Source organism: Coptis chinensis, chromosome 7, assembly GCF_015680905.1.
Source record: "Coptis chinensis isolate HL-2020 chromosome 7, ASM1568090v1, whole genome shotgun sequence".
Lineage (NCBI taxonomy): Eukaryota > Viridiplantae > Streptophyta > Magnoliopsida > Ranunculales > Ranunculaceae > Coptis > Coptis chinensis.
Window position 1 is genome coordinate 26,968,513 of NC_141462.1, and position 16,898 is coordinate 26,985,410.

Genomic DNA, 16,898 nt, shown 5'->3' on the forward strand with positions numbered 1-16,898 from the left:
AGCTTTTTTGAAATAGTTAAAATTTTAATATATATCATTATATATCTGATATATCGCTGATATATAACGACATATGTCAGAATTATCTATCAACAATAAATATAATCGGTCAAACAGTCAACAAGTCAATCGATATATATCAAATATTCTATATATATTGCTAATATATATCGATCCAAGTCAATCGATATACATTATTTCCATATCGTGTACCCATATTTCGATATATTGATATATCGGACGATATTTTCGACCTTGGTTGAAGAGAAAATAACTAAGTTAGGGGTTCAATAACGTTTTTATTTGATAATTTTTGGTTTAGGAGGGAAGTAAAATCAGCTTATGTGTTTGCTCAATAACCCCAAATGGATATGAACAATGATTGTCAATATGAATAGTGATTGCTCATAACTCATGTTAAGGTATGAACAGTAATTGTTCATACTCATATTGAGGCAGGAGCACTCATTATTTATACCTAAAATAGGTATAAACAATGAGTCTTCATATAAACAATGATTGTTCATAGCTCAAGTTGAGGTATGACCCCCCTCCCCCTCCCCCAAATAAGTATTAACAATCATTATAGGTAGGAACAGTCATTGTTCATACTCATAGCTCATGTTGATGTATAGTATGAACAATGAGTGTTCACAGCTAATTTCGTCCTTAAACTAGAATTTAACCCATGGCTATGCCACTCGAGTCATAATTAAATGAATACATGTAAATTTAATTTTTACAACAGAATTACCCTTTTTTTTTTCTTTGATATTTAAATTGAACTTGTTAGTGTCATTGTGATACCCTTAACGGAATATGCCTTAGAAAATCTTCCTGACCGAGTATATGTATTGAGAACAATTTGTTCATCCAGAAGCGGAGTGTACGTAGACTTGTTCACTCACGTTATTATTGATAGAATGTCTAATTAATTACTTCAGCAAAACACATGCCACTTAAAAATAATACTATTAAATTATATTTGTGGTGCTCCTAATTAGTTTCAATGTGCTTTTTGCTCTTTTGATATTGATGTTCATGTCATGGTATTGAGAAACCAATGATCACTCGGATAAAATAAATTTTCCTGGAGATTAATAGTTTAATGGGGAATTCACAACATTCTTCATAGCGTGGATGCCACTTTGAAAACATTGATCTTCTAATAAGTTCAATTGTGGTACTACTTCAATGTGTTTTGATATTGACATTCATGCATTGGCACTGAGAAACCACTTAATAGAGAATATGCAAGTTACATGATTCCTTATATATGAGCATGCTTTTAGGAGCAACAATAGAAATACCATGAATCCATGATTATATTCCTTGATATGTACTTTGGACGTTGAACACTAGTGATGGAGAAAAGGTGAGTTGAAATCCTTGATCTAATTAGGCAAATTCAGTCAAAAGGAAAACATATATACCTTAATTATAAACGATTTTGTTTTTGAAATGAAAATCAAATATACCTTAATCAAGTTTCAAACTGAAGTTGCATAAGCTAATGTATACCATGTTTAGTCATCTTTCATAAAATAAAAGAAAAATGAAAATAAAAACTTGTTTTATTAGTGTGGCATTTGTCAATGTATAATATGAATTAACTTGAGATAGTATGTGCAGTGCAAGCTCAGGCTCATTACCTTGATACCTTGAAGGCCTTGAATAGTTGAACTACAGTCTTACTTTTTATGTTGAAATGTTGAATAAGTTGTTTACCCAAAGGAAAAAAAAAAACCATCTCAAAGGCACTATATGAATAACTTGGTTTTTTTTTTGGGTAATATAGATAACTCAAATATAATGAAAAAAACAACAAAGGATAGAAAAGTGATGTAAACCTATTAATTGAATGTTATATGATACACAACATTCAATTTGAAAGGATACGAACATAAGATCAATGAATATGAACATGAACTTAGGGAATGAGACCGAAGCGCCCACAAATTAATTGAAGCATCTAATTGCTTGTTAGCAATACTTGTAGAATTATCCCAAACCGATATTAATCAAAAAAGACCGTATGTTAACATACTTCATGCCATAGTACAAAATATCGGGATATGGCAAATATCGATTCTCGATTTATGGATGTGTATCATGGATATATCCCTTCTTTGGAGATATTTGACATTGTTTCATATGCAAATATCGTTGATATATCCAAAATATCGACAAATATATATTATTTTATGGATATTTCTTGATATATCATGATATATAATTTATATTTATTTGAAATATAATGGTAAATATTAAATAAAATTGTTACATATACAAAATATCGCCAAATATCTATAAATATCGCAATATATCTCAAAATATCGATAATATTACTGATTTTTGTAGTTGTAAATATCTCTAAGCATGTCGCGATATTTACTTATCTTTTGCTAAAATCTCAATATATATCGCGATATTTTGTACTATGCTTCATACACTATGTTGATGTATATTCATACCCCAAATATGTACGAACAATGATTGTTCATACTCCAATATGTGTTCTTACTGATTATACATTATGTTAAGATATGAACTTATGAACAATGATTATTCATACTCCAATATGTGTTCTTACTGATTATACATTATGTTAAGATATGAACTTATATTAAGGTATGAACTTATACATTATGAATAGTGATTGCTTATAACTAATGTTAAGGTATGAACAATAATTGTTTATACTCATATTGAGGTATGAATGAGTATGAACAATGAGTATTCATATAAACAATGATTGTTCATAGCTCAGGTTGAGGTATGAACCCCCCCAAATAGGTATGAACAATCATTATAGATATGAATAATCATTGTTCGTACTCATAGCTCATGTTGATGTATGTTCGTACTCATAGCTCATTGTTTGTGAGTGATTATAAAAAAAAATCATATCTTCTAGAGTTGTTTTGAAACGAACTTGTGCCTTGCGGCTAATTTATTGTATTTAGAATATATTGCGTTGGCTTGACCTGATTTAACTAAAGTAATTTCATTGTGTATCTGATAAAAAAAATAAAAATCATTGTGTAATAAAGTTAACTGTTGTTTGGTAATACTCAAGGTCTGCAGGTTTTGTTTGCTTGTTTAAAAAAAAAAAAAAAAAATTAAAAGTAATGCTACACCGACCCACTTATTTGACCTACTATTTGAACTTACTGATGTGTCAAAAGTCCTAATCATTGATTTACATAGAGATATGTGTTTGTGTGTATTGCAATGCAAACTAACTTCATACAAATAGTGAGTTCAATAGTAGATCTAAAAAGTAGGTCCATGTAGCAGTACTCAAATTTAAGTCCACAAAAAAGCCCAAAAGATTAAAAAAAGCCCGAAAGAGAAAATCCCGCGAATCCATATATTGAAAACGTTGACGAGTTAAACGAACTCAATGTAAACAGACGCTAGCTGAAAAGAAACTGCTGAGGTTATTTTGGAGGTTTTTCGGAACTCCCAACCCCCACGTTCAAGGTTCAAACCCCCCACGTCTCTAGTCGTTTCTTCATTTGTTTCGCGACTTAACATTTCCGAGGTATGCACGTATCCATTTCCCGTTGCTTAGAAGTTTTTAGCTTTTCATGTTGCAACGCTTTTTGTTCCTACAGTCCAGAAATGTTTGATTTGCTACAAAATCACTTTATGGATGCATAATTTTATTTTTAATCGGTGATGTCCTCTTTACTGGTAAGCTATCCTATATACATTTCTGGACTGTAGGCCAAATTGCTTGTTCAAGAAGGGTTAATGGACTTGTGATTTCTTTTTATTTCCCATTTCGTTTGTTGTATTACCAAGTTCAAGTATGTTAACATTTTAATTTTTTTCTCATATTCTAAGCCATGCATCTCTCTCTTAACAGTCCAGATATACACCCATTTCCCGTTGCTTAGAAGTTTTTAGTTTGTAATGTTATTTTTCTTTTTGTTCCTTGGTTTTGTTACTTAGTTTCATTATGTCTCCCAGGTAGTAATTATTGTTTTTGTTCAGATAATACCCGTACCTTCTTCTTGAGAAGTAATAGAAGTTTGATAGTTTTCTAAATTTGGCTATGTTAGTTCTCATATATTCGTATACTGCACCGTCTCGTTTGCGAGTCAAAATGAACGTTTAAAGAATGTTAAGGGTAAATTGTTATGCTCGACTAGAGTTATCAATATGTCGTTGAAGCCTCAAATATTAATGATTATTTATTTAGTTTTGATTTTCAGGTTCCAATGGAAAAACTACATAAGGAGGTGGTTGGCGTGAAGCTAGATTTAAGTGTAATGAAATCGTATCTTGATGAGAGTTTTAAAGGTTTAGAGTCCCATGCCAACCAAATTGAGGATAGAGTTAAGTTGGAAATATCAGCAAAGAAATGGGAGAATGATCCTGAGATGAGACGTTTCGAAGCAGCTTTAGTGGAACTAGAGAATACTCCTGCGCCAATTATTAGATATAAAGATGCTTTACCTATCACTCTTGAGCTGATGAAGGAGACAATGAAAGCAAGGAAGGTAAATTCATGCTATGCTAAGGATTTTATGATTAAGTAGAAACTATATTAATAAAAAGAAAAATAGTTGCATAGTGAGATGTTGTTATATCCTTGAAACGGTGTGTGCTAGAGATTCTTTAGACAATACCCCCATTGTAACAACGAAAAAGGTGCATTCACATAATACACATTTTACTTGTTACAAGTACGAAGATAATCATTTGTTATTGTTTTAGGTTGAGTTTGGTAAGGATATGGGTGATTGCTCCTTCTATCGCTATCTGGATTACTTCCCGGACATTCTACAACCTTTAATTTTGGATATTGAAGATCCAAAGGGTGACCAAGAATGTGGATTTAGGGCCTTGGCCATGGCATTGGGGTATGGCGAGGATGCCTAGGTCCAAGTACGAGTTAATCTGATTTCAGAGTTGCACGCAAGTAAGGAAGAGTACATACGGATGTTCGGTCATGAAAACGTGACTCGTTGTGAGGGAAGTCTATTACACTTTAAGGGTGATGCTCCGAAGAGAAATAGATGTTGTTACTACCGAACATGGGTATCTTGCGGCGTCAAAGTAAAAGCGTTGATTGTGTATTTTCAATGGCAAGGTTGTCACACTTTTCTGCCGTTAAAGTCAGCATTCAATGAGAATGACTATAAAGTCATTGGTATTGGGCGTGTTCCAAACCACTTTTTAAAGTTGAATTTGGAAGCAAATTGTCCAATGCCAAAGATCGCGTCGTTTTGGGAAAAACATCATCGTGAAATCGCAAATGAGTGGAAATTATATTTCATGTCTCGCTTTGATGCATTTCCACTTGTCTCTTGCAGAGATGATCATTTGGGCGACCATGTGATTCTGAGTGATTCAGACTGACTTGGTAGGAGGCTCCTACATTGTGCGATATTTAAAATTTTCTTTTTTCATTCTACTTTTTGCGCATCTAACTTTATGACTTCTTTACACTTATTTTGAACTAATATGGTTTTTGTGTAAACCTGCAGGAAGACATTTCATATATTATTTAGGCGCCATCTCGTAGTAAGGATGGTTCGTCATCCCAGCGACGTGACAAACATTCTCTTATTGATATTTTCAGTTAGTATTAAGAAAATGTTTTTCGTTATTGAGTAGAAGTGTATGCTTTTGTTTTCTGGATTAGACTATTGACAGACATTCTCTTGTTGATGTTGTCGGTTAGTGCAACAACATTGAATTTTCTATCTGGTTGTTATTGTGATGTACAAGTTAAAATTTTATTATTTCTTATGCCTAAGTTGATATCCTATCAAGTTCTAAATTGATGGTGGTCAAATAATGGTATTTGATACAAGGGAAGGATCTAGTAAGGACGTACGGTACTAGTGCTCCAAGTTTGTCATAACTGTGTTTTACATTGGGTGCAGATAAGTTTCTTTCTTTATTCATTTTTGTGTTTCCATTGCTATTCTGCGGCAAGTGTTTTCCTTTTCACAGCTGTCCTGTTTGTTTTCTTGCTGACTATTATCTGAAGTTTGGTTTTGATTAACGTACAGAGTTGCAATAATTATATTTATTCTAATAAGAGTGCCTTGTCGTTTCATTCTAATTCCAGAAAGCTTGCAGATCCCGTTTCTGCAGTTGATAATGATGATGTCCTTGACATATCTTGTGATGGTGGGCAGTGCTCTATGGCATCTGACAATCCAGCTTACGCATGCTCAATATCTTTACCTGTGAGTTTCCAATCTTTATATCACCCTGTATTTATTCTTTTTCAATTCTTCGAAGAATAAATAATTGGTATATATTTGAAAGCCCATAACACTAAAGATCTATTATGATCTGACATAATTCGATACTCGTAATTTTCTAAATCTACACAATGTTGTGTTTGGCTACATTCAAAGCTGTCAGGACTTTCTTTTTCTTGGCTTTTAAATAAGTTTTATCAAGGCTTGATGCATGTTCTCTCTCGCAGGCCTATATATGGTTTAAACAGCAGCAGAAGTAGTAGTAGTGGTAGAGAATAATAAGAAGAAGAAGGTTAAGGTGGCTGAACAAGATCCACCAGAAGAACAAGCTGGTCCAAGTAGACGTAAGCGTGTTAAGGCTCCTACTACTCCCGACGAATTCTTCCAAGAGAAACGTAACATGGTATAATAATTTTCTTCAATATTCAATTTTATTGACTGTAATTAGGGTTTTTAGTGTTTCTCTTGGAAATGTGAGACGTTTCAGATTCACAAATACCCACATTTTTATATTGAAATTCATCTAATCAAAGCCTCAGTTTTCATTTTGCAGGAAGATTTATGGAGAGCTGTTTTCCCCGTTGGAACTGAGGTTCGCTTTTGTTTCGTTAAATTTTTCGTCTGTTTATTTATTATTACAGCGAAAAACTTGTTATTATGTAATTTTAATGCAGTTGGATCAATTTGATATGGTCTATCGGTTCAATTGGAACTTTTCAAATTTAGAAGTGAGTATGAAAATTCCTTATATATTTTTTTGTTGGATTACTTTCTATTATTTATTTTGCCTTAATAACTTAACGCTAATAAAAACATATTTTGTTCAGGATGCCTTTGAAGAGAATGGAGTGCTTCATGGCAACAAAGTTTATCTTTTCAGTTGTATTGAGCGTAAGTTTTCATATGTCTTTCCGGATCTACTTAGGTTATGTCTCAACTTATCTATATGCATTTTTAATATGCACATCGATATCTATCTATCGTAAATGCCTTCATTATTATATCATACTAATGGTCTCCCGTTTCTATTTTTCAGCTCAATTGGTACCTGTGAACGGTGAAAATAAAGTAATATGCATCCCTGTGGTGGTGGCAGTAAGTTCCCTTTGCAAACATTCTTTTTATGGACATCATTGAGTTAACTCCTCGTTTTGAAACTGTGTGAATGTTTTATAGGACAATTGCTGTTTGCGGTTTTCTCTTTTGTTGCTTATAATAGACTTTCGGAAATTGTGATGGGACTGGTATTACTTGGGGTCAAATTTGGATAAGATCATTGCGGAATTACTAGTGAAACGCTTATAATTTCTAATACAAACGGGTAAACTTATAATAGTAAAGATGCGCTTAAAATAGTATTATGTGTTTCTTTTTTGGCATTAAAGAACAACTCAAATGATTTTTGATAATGAATGATAATGAATATGGAAATAAATTGTTGAATGGGGAAATAAATCAGGCAACTTGATATCTGCTTATGAATAAACTTATAAGTCCGGAGATGATTTAATTGTTATTATGTAGCTTGTAAGTATTAGCATACTCATAAATGCATTTATAAGACCTAAAATGAAAAAAGAGGGAGGTGGCATTTACTGATTAAGTATTGGCCTTTTTACTTATAAAGACTGGAATATATTTTGTCTTCAAAATTCCAATGTCTGTTTTCTTGTTTGTTTTGACGTTAGATCTCTATAGCTTAAGCAAGCTGAAGTAGAAGCTTGCAAAATGACTTATCTGCTTGGAACTGTAGACATTTAAGAGCATTAATCGCAGACCTTCCTATTGCACAATAACTCTTGTGAGCACAAGAAGCTTGTGTGCTGCTCTGCTGGACAGTCATATAGACAATAACCGTAGCTGATAACTGTTACCTTTTAACATACACAGGTTTTACATGTTCCACTCATTCAATAAATATGTAGTAGTGACGTAGTGTAGGATCACATAAAAAAGTGTTACAGCTAATATACGTTTTGTATCTCATGCAATGCTTCATTTACCTCTATTTGACAGACTGTGTCTCCTTTCCCGCCTTCCGATAAGATCGGTATTAATTCGGTTCAAAGGGAGGCCGAGGAAATACTTCCCATGAAGAAAATGAAAATGGACTGGGTTCCATACATCCCACTAGCATATAGGTATTCTCTCTTAACTATTTGTTGTTTTATTAGACCTTAATTATCATTTCTTGAAATTGCTATTCTATCTCTTAGCTATTTCTGAATTGATGCGAGTTTACAATACCTTATTCTATTGTAGGTACCATGAGCACATTGTATGGGCTGATAAAACATTAAACCTGAAACTTCTCAGGAAGGGCATTCTAACTTGAATATATGCTCCCATGGTACGTTCAGTTACAACATACGTGTGTCTTTCAAGGAAACATGCACATGGTTTTCTATCACTGCTTTCCTAAGAGATAAAGACTGTTGCCTTGACTCCAATTATTTGGAAATCACTATAGTTTCAGTCTGTTTCTTAGACTTAATCTTGAAGCCGTGTATTGTTTACTTATGCTTACCACTAGGGTATGTTATTTACTTACAGAAAGTCTCATGGGATCAATTGTCAAGTTTTGCCTGCACTCTGTGATGCTTTTATACTGATAAGCATGTGCAGATATGTACCTTATTAATGTTTAATTAGCGTAAAATGCATCACTTAATATTTTCTTCTTCAGGCCATTGTTCAAGGATTAAGGGAGTCAGGCATGTTCAGTTCTGTTATCGTGTCTGCACAAATGACTCTAGCGAAGAAGTTCTTATCCTCTGTTGAGAGCAGCAATTCTTGTAGAACGGATGAGTCTAATGTTTTATCCATGAGAAAGTTTGGCAGGAGTGAAGATTCTCAGGCAACTGCAAGGAAGGTCCTTGAGATTGCTGACGCGTCTCATGTAATAGCAGTTCCACCATTGTCTCCACCCGGCATGGATGAGCTCCAAGTGGAAGTATCGTGAACCACGTGTTGTTGCTTATTCGTCCAAGCACCAAGCACCAAGCACCACGTACCATTGCTTCTTTTTCATGTTTGGAAGGTGGTTCTATATATCCTACGGAATTCTTTGATGTTGGGTCTCATCGGTCTTTCTCGATCATTACCCAAGCACTGGTGTACATTAAGGTTTAGAGTTACTTGTTAAGAGTGAGAAAAGGAGATACCATTGTCATTTTTTTTTTATTGGGCATGACTGCCCAATTAAGGTTTAGAATCTTGGCCTATTTGATGTTCATGTATAGAAATTCGAAAGCAAAAATAGTGATTGTATTCTTGAATGTTGAGTTCAACAAGTAAATCAAGTATATTGATTCAGAAGAATATATCGTAGTCTGATTTCTGTCATTAAGAGTTGCTTTTTCTTCCATGAGGACGACACAATTTCAGAATTTTCAGTCCATTTCGGTTACATTAAACAGGCCAAAATCGCTAAAAGTAGGTGCTAAAGTGCTGATTTGGCACAAAACTTGACGAGTCTCGCCTTTTCGCGGAAAAATCCCATCCAGTAGGAAGACAGATAGACATTTCTCCTTAACAAATTTGTGGACTGCCGTCTCTATTCTGTTTGATATTCTGAAAATTTTAAGGCTTGCAGCTATCTGTCTGTATATGTAATGAATTAACTTTGTAATATTTTCATCAAAATTATTCTCTAGTTTACAATTCTTCCTAAGAGTATATTTGGAACCAATCCTCTAGTAATGGAAATTCCCACGACTATATGCTAATCTAACATAAACTTTTCTGATAAATATGTGTAGTAACCTTCATTATTTCTTTTATCCGACAAATTGATATCTTCTGAATGCTAATAAGCACAAATCCGACATTCTATCAAAATCGAAGCATGACAACTCAAGAAGCTTGATGGTTAATAAGTGAATCCGAGGCCCCCTCTATGCTCTCTAGGTAGACCTCGACATCAACTGTTACACAAGCTACAACAGTAACCAACAAGAACCAGCTCAACTCGAAATCCTGCCGAAACAAAGCAATGGAATCAATAGATGAATAATATTATAGAGAAATATTTTACCAAGCTATATCAGGAAACCAAGGGGATGTATCAGAGGCTCTTTCTAATAACCCTTAGGATCATATGTAAGATCCCTCACAATTCAGAGAATGGATGAAGTGTAAAAAACTTGGAGATCATTTCACGTTAAAGATTTACTGCACTATGCATCATCATCATATCATCATATAGCTTACGCAAAAGATGCATAAAAATTTTGAGTACTTGTTTTTATATAAAAGACGAACATATTACGAGTTCAAGGCAGTATGTTAGCATATCAGTGCATCATCAATATCCAGAAGTTTGTAAATTTTCCACCAATATGTTTCTTCAGCTGTTGTTGCTAGATATTCGTTCAAGATACCATGCTGGTTTCATTTACGACTTGTCCCATGGTCTTCTAAATAGAATGCTAAAACAAAGGCTAGTATTGTAAATTCAATCGCATATATAAAATGCTGGGACTGGGTTATAGTTCCAGAAATTATACTAAAAATTCACAAAAAGAGCACCCATCATGATTTTCAGAACTGTACGTTACAGTCCTTGGTCCGAGGAGATAAGATAACAGGTAGCACTTCATAATATAGGTTGCAGTCACTTACCACCTTACATTAACTATTCAAGACTAACACAAATAAGAGCATATGGATGTTCCTGAAACAACTCAAAGAATACAGAACATGAAGTAGGTTCCTAAAACTATTTGGAACAAGCTACTGACAAATGTAGCCTATCTTAGATAAACCCAAGGAGGTATTTCGAAGATTCAAGAACTGCTGCAACAACAATATCCCACTGCATCAAAGCCACCTGCTCCAGGAACTCCTGCCAACAAAACTCCTTCCATATTCAAAAGCTGAGTTTGTGATTCGGGCTCAATCTGTAATTTCATAAAGCAAAAGGTTGGACAGTCAATGGACATAATCACATGTACACCATCTCATTGTGTGTGATATACAATCAGAATAGTAGTCTTTTGATGCTAACCTTGTTATATTGGACTTGGGTATGGTGAAGAAAGTTTGGTCTATTTCAAAATCTGCTAAGCTCCTGTGGCATCCCAGCAGCGCCTCAGTTCTCTCCCAGTCAGAGAACAGTTTTTACACGTGAAGCAAGTATTTCCACTGGAGCAGACAACACTTTGTTAGGTTCCTTAGTTAGACTATCCCTACCAGACTATTATTATCATAGACATGATATGAAAGAAGCCCCATGCTTTTCTTGGCCTTTCGTCTTGATTCATCCTTCTGCCCTATTCCCCTTTCTATGTGCCAGAACTCTGTTTTAACTTTTAAGTGCTGCAATGTCCTGCATGACACACACATTCTTAAGGCAAGATAACAAAGCACCTAGAAGCAAAGAGTCTGTATTTTGAAGTGCGGGAAGATACACATGTATGTCAGAGAAACAACTTTTGGTCTCATTACATGATCAAAAGAAATAAAATTTGTTATTAATAAATTCTAAAATATCAATAAACATTATCGCTACTAGTGTTTAAAAATACCTCTAGCCTCCTGCAATTGGTGTACTGATTGGCATGAATTAGCTCAGCATGTAGTTGGCAAAAACAAATTCTCTTTGGCATCTGCTCGTCTTTTCTGTCTCCCTTTTCCACAGCTCTCCAAAGACTAATCCCATTACAGCACTTCTGTATCATTAGGAAGCTATGAGGACGTTATATTTGTGTTAAGTTAGTTAAAACATAAAGAACTAGGGTTATGATCTGAGGAGTCTGATTTTCTAATTTGAAGGTGTGCCATAAACAGTACCATGAAATCCAAACAGTTATACTGCATGAGGCAAATGAATCGGTATAGAGAGAGAGAAAATGCAGTAGAGTTATCATAGACTAATGACATTATAGTACACAACAATTATGTTCCATACCAGCAAAAGCGTCAAAGCACTGGATAATGCAAATTCAATAATTATAACTTCACGAATCTCTCTTTCATGGTTTCCTCGTCCGGAAATTGAACTAGTGAACTCTCTCTCTGTCTCTTTCATATAAGTTTGTAGTTGGTTGTCTGATACTTCCTCTTATACTAGCCATCCTGCTCCTGCTTCTGAACTATGCAGTGAGAGATAAAAGCCCCAAAATGAGTTTTTGGTCGAAGAACTACGACATCCCTGAGTCAGCATTCAGTAACACCGAGAACAGGAAACAGTTGCTGATCAACAGCCGCACAATACAAGTTATCCAATTATATGGAGACTCCATGACTCATGTCACCAATTCAATTAGCAACATAATCCAATGACATCAAGAAGAAAAGCAAACGCAATTCCAGCAAAAAACCATTCCGCAGATTTAATCTATGACACTCATTGTCAGATGTAATGTAATAGGTGACTTTAAAAGCTAGTCAGATTCTGTCTTTGCATTAATAGGCCATAATTATCCTCAATGATATTTGGTAACTATATAACTCATATACATGAACATGCAAACTATAATAGTAAGAGTTTGTAGATTAACTCATATAACCCTGCACCTAGAATTTAGTGCGGATATCTTAAAGTCCAGACACTTTATCTGATATATATTCCCTGCACATAGATTTGATTATGCAACATCTTTGTATCAGTACGCAAGCCAGAATAAAAATGATTCAGATTCCAAAAAAGGTTCCTCAAAGCCAACAAAAAACCCCTACCTTGAACTATAATCACAAATATTAACGATGTGGCGATATGTCATGCTAATACAAAGAGCCTAGATGGAACAAAACAGTCCAACCAAACAACTATTCTGCCCATTGCAAGGGTATTCATTTTCTTACGTGTAAGTTGTAACACTGGGAAATTTCCATAGGATGACCAGACATTACCGAAGGAATCCATCTGCTGAAAAAACAAATGCTATTGAAAGTGCCCACTCACCTAGAAGGTACAATTAAAATCATATTTGATTCAGACTTTGTATAATCATAGAATGGCATTTAGTACTAACTACTAAGTTGTGCGCATTGAGTTGCATACAAAGTTGTGAGCATTGTAGATTTGGTATAATAATAATGAGGAAGACAACGACTCCAGTAGACATCTAACCCCAGGATTAAATTAAAGCAAACTAGAAAGTCATTGACAAGTATTCCAGCCTAATCACTCATGTCTATACTTGAATGTATTGACATGCCTAACCAACTACTAATGGGATTGAATTGATATACAATGATAGGGTAGGGAGTTGTTATAGCAAAAATAGAATCACGGTCTAAATATAATCATAAAGAAATTATTATATCAAATCACAAAATTCCAAGACTTTTTACTTATTTGTTTTTAAAAAATTTCCTTTTGAATTCCCGCTAGCACTATAGAATAGTAAATTGTATTATTCCCGTAAGCACCTTGCATCCAGAAGTGAATTAAGAATACTAGTCATGGTGAAAAAACATGAACCCCACCAATAATAAAAAAGTTAAAAACAAATGAATTTTTCTAACCAAATTAGGCAAACTAAAAGGAGAGTTTGCAAGGTGCTTACGGGACAAACACCGCGTTGTACTCATGTTCCAAGCATATCACACACAAATCTGGCATGAGACGCTCCTTTTTTGCACTCTCCGGTCCATTGTCAGTCTTCTCATCTGAACCTACTCGTCAAAATTAAACTCATAAAAACTTTTATAAACTAATAAAAAAATAAAACACTGGAGAAATGTACCATCATGATCCTGCTCTAATCTTTGTGCAGCAGCAGCAAGGACTCTGAAAGAACAAGACCTCATTACATGTTTTTCAGAAGGATAACAAAGAAGCATAGTAGAACCTGCTAATATATCATCTTGACAAAATCACCCTGCAGAGTCAAGACAAATTTTAATCTAGAAGTTTAATTTTCAGACTTTCCTCTCTGATTAATATTCTGTCATGCTTCTGTGTATCAGATTTATAGTGGCGAACTAATGTCTGACCTACAAACTCATGGTGTAAAAAAGGTAGTGCAAGTGGTGCAACAGAAATCCATCAGTGCCTTACAGAGACATGATAGTGAAACAGAAATCCATCAAATGCATCCAAGAAGTTATGTGGTCATGCTGGGCTACAATCTCATTAAAGAAGATGGGGATCTTTAATTTGTTTAGATGCAGAGAATTAGAAGTAGATTATTTATTATTTTTATTAAATTGGCAATATGCTACTTAGTAGTTTCTATTTTCTTTGGTTTCCATATTCAAATAGGAATACGAATTAGGGTGAGTTCCTATTCGGATTCCATTAGATAATAGACATTTAGTAGTCTTTTTATTATTTTAAGGCATGTTAGCCTTCATTCTTGGTTGGTTGTTGTTGAAAATTTATTTAAGAGAATCGTTCTTCTAATTGAAGATTTAATCCCTACATTTAGGTGCATTTTTCATTAAAATTTATCAGTGTTTATCATCATATTTTGCTTCCACCTTTGTGTTACATCATGTTCATAGTACCAACCTTCTAACATTGATATGGTTGTGTACATTTCTGCCTTTCGGATGATGACAATTATGCATATTCTCATAACAGTACCACGAAATTTAAGATTTAAAGAAAAAAAAATAAATTTACCTTCGCTGCAATCATACCGGCGTCTTCTTTCCATGATGTATCGAATAGTATGTTTAGCAATCAGAAAAACACCTACTACGGTGAACCCCATAGAGGCGTACTTGTAGAACCTGTAGCTGTACCAATTGTAGTAAGTCAATAACATATAACTGGTAATGTACTAAAAATGAAACACTTCGGTACCACATTTTAGAAAACAGCCTTGACCATATCCCAAGATTTGCAATGAGTTGATCAATACTTTTTGGGGACACATAAAATGGCCCCTTATGTGGGCGTTGAATCAGTATTGTCCCAATATCATCTTTGACAGCCTAAGCAGCCAAAAAAGAAACACAAAAATATAATAGGTAACACCAACAAAGAGTCGAAGACAAATAACAAGAGGTAACAGTTTAACAACATATATTTTTAGCATTTTAAATGATGTATTCTTAATATTTAATATCACCTCTCCAACAACAGTCAATGAAGTCCCAATCGGAAGAGCTCTTTCAATGCGCTTCACTCCAAGCATATGCAGATGGTAAATAGAATTAATAGGTAATACATTCACTGAGACATCTCTATATAGCGATGTTGCAGAATAAGACAAACCTTCAATCCTTGGAGATAATCCAGTGTCCCACGTACAAGGGATCGACCAGACTCTTCAAAGATTTCTCTTCCCATAGCTAATACCAGGTCGTTAGCACCTCCAGCTCCCACCACATGTACACACCCAGTCCCATCATCTTGTCATAAAATATATTTAACAAAAATACAGGGAAGGGTCATGTTGATCTACCAAACATTCACAGAATTAATTAACTTAAAATTTACTCAAAAGAGGAGTAATTTTACATTAACTTAAGTGATTGCAATTTAGGCCTAAAAATCTTCAAAACAGTTAAGACTCAAAACCAAAAAAATCTTTCAATCGCAGCCCATAGTAGTTCTCCTTCTGCAAACGAGTCTCTTCCAAGACCGGTGCCGTCATTACTAAATCCCCATAGTTTGATGAAGAATTGAGAAGAGAGAAAAGTATTTGAAATTTGAGGAAACTGAAAATAATGGGAGACAGAGAGCGCGAGTTTAGAGCAAGTTAGAAACTTAGAACCGAGAGAAGTAAACAAATTTTATGGCCAGTTTTCTTCCGGTTTTATCCTTTAAACATTTTCTCATCTTAAATGTCCAAGATTACGTATGTACGGTCAAGATATGCGCACATGGGAATGTATTGAAAGCCCTGCGCATTGTAGATTTGGTATTAATTAAAAGACATAAATTAAAAGACAAATTAAAATACTCAAATTAAAAAACATACAAACTCAAATTAAAAGACATATAAACTTAAATTTAGACTATGCACTACTTTGACTACTACCAGTGATATTGCCAAGTCGATTCTTCATTTTTTGTAAAATTTCAGCCCTTTTGAGTTGGCCAAATTTCACGCTCGTCTTTGGGTAATCCTTCTAATTTCATTCCTAATATTTTCGCATCATTTTCATCTTCTCGAACTCGGAGCGCATCTTTCTTCAATTGAAGTTTTTCTTTTTGGATTTGAAGCTTCCAATCCATCGAACTTTTCTTCAATTGAAGTTTTTCGAATTCCATCTCATCTTTCTTCAACTGTCTTTGAGCTTCTAATTCATAGCCTTCTTTGGTGGTTTTAGAAAGTTCCATCAGAAAAGCATCAAGTTTCTTAGCGGATTCCTCCACTTTAGAATCACCTTCTTCTTTCTCTTTTTGCCTTCTTTTTTTGTCTTCTTTCTTTCCAAGAGGTCTATCCTCAAGCCCATGAACTTGGTGTGGATCATAATCCATTGATTAAGTTGTCGCAGTTGATATTGGAATTGATGAACCTCCTTCCCCACTGTTTGACTTCGACTTTTTGGTGGGATGCAAATCATTTCTCAACTATAGCCTCTTCCATTTGGGTGAGTCTTTCACCATATTATAGCATTGCATCCACTTCCAAACCCCATTATGCATCGCATATGCACTTATTGCTTCCTCAACCTACCAATTAAGCAAAAACTAAATTAGAATTGAAAAATGTATTTGTTAATCAAAATAACAAATAAAAAGTAAATACTTACCATCATATT

At 34.3% G+C, this 16,898-nt stretch overlaps 1 protein-coding gene and 1 pseudogene across 11 annotated transcripts; one reads left to right on the top strand and one right to left on the bottom strand.

The window, feature by feature from the left end:
* The first annotated feature begins 3,354 nt into the window (after nucleotides 1–3,354).
* On the top strand, nucleotides 3,355–9,553 carry LOC147486875 (protein HEAT INTOLERANT 4-like). 10 transcript variants are annotated; one of them, XR_015200805.1, is made up of 13 exons: nucleotides 3,355–3,547; nucleotides 4,211–4,511; nucleotides 4,729–5,377; nucleotides 5,502–5,693; nucleotides 5,832–6,212; nucleotides 6,458–6,633; nucleotides 6,770–6,822; nucleotides 6,905–6,958; nucleotides 7,058–7,121; nucleotides 7,267–7,325; nucleotides 8,247–8,371; nucleotides 8,493–8,580; nucleotides 8,917–9,553. XR_015200805.1 is itself a non-coding variant. In XM_086570066.1 (13 exons), the coding sequence occupies exons 6-12, from the start codon at nucleotides 6,631–6,633 to the stop codon at nucleotides 8,563–8,565; spliced, it is 417 nt and encodes a 138-aa protein (XP_086426192.1). In that variant the 5' UTR covers nucleotides 3,394–3,547; nucleotides 4,211–4,511; nucleotides 4,729–5,377; nucleotides 5,502–5,693; nucleotides 5,837–6,212; nucleotides 6,458–6,630; the 3' UTR covers nucleotides 8,566–8,580; nucleotides 8,917–9,553. The 10 variants fall into 10 exon arrangements, 6 of the variants coding, with proteins under 6 accessions (XP_086426191.1, XP_086426192.1, XP_086426196.1 ...); XR_015200806.1 differs by having other exon boundaries at nucleotides 5,837–6,212; XM_086570066.1 differs by having other exon boundaries at nucleotides 3,394–3,547; nucleotides 5,837–6,212; nucleotides 6,784–6,822.
* Nucleotides 9,554–9,840: 287 nt separating this feature from the next.
* On the bottom strand, nucleotides 9,841–15,983 carry LOC147486876 (E3 ubiquitin-protein ligase SP1-like; annotated as a pseudogene). Its single transcript, XR_015200807.1, has 10 exons — nucleotides 15,403–15,983; nucleotides 15,257–15,307; nucleotides 14,992–15,119; nucleotides 14,806–14,921; nucleotides 13,925–13,968; nucleotides 13,745–13,853; nucleotides 13,038–13,101; nucleotides 11,759–11,902; nucleotides 11,239–11,559; nucleotides 9,841–11,131 (listed from the first exon to the last, which is right to left on the bottom strand). The product of XR_015200807.1 is annotated as an E3 ubiquitin-protein ligase SP1-like (transcript).
* Between the last annotated feature and the right edge of the window lie 915 nt (nucleotides 15,984–16,898).

Excerpts from the sequence above, each read along its gene's own strand:
- LOC147486875 (XM_086570065.1), top strand. Across the intron at positions 6,823-6,904 it reads TTTTCCCCGTTGGAACTGAG|TTGGATCAATTTGATATGGT; the intron begins GTTCGCTTTTGT and ends ATTTTAATGCAG. Across the intron at positions 7,326-8,246 it reads GCATCCCTGTGGTGGTGGCA|ACTGTGTCTCCTTTCCCGCC; the intron begins GTAAGTTCCCTT and ends TCTATTTGACAG.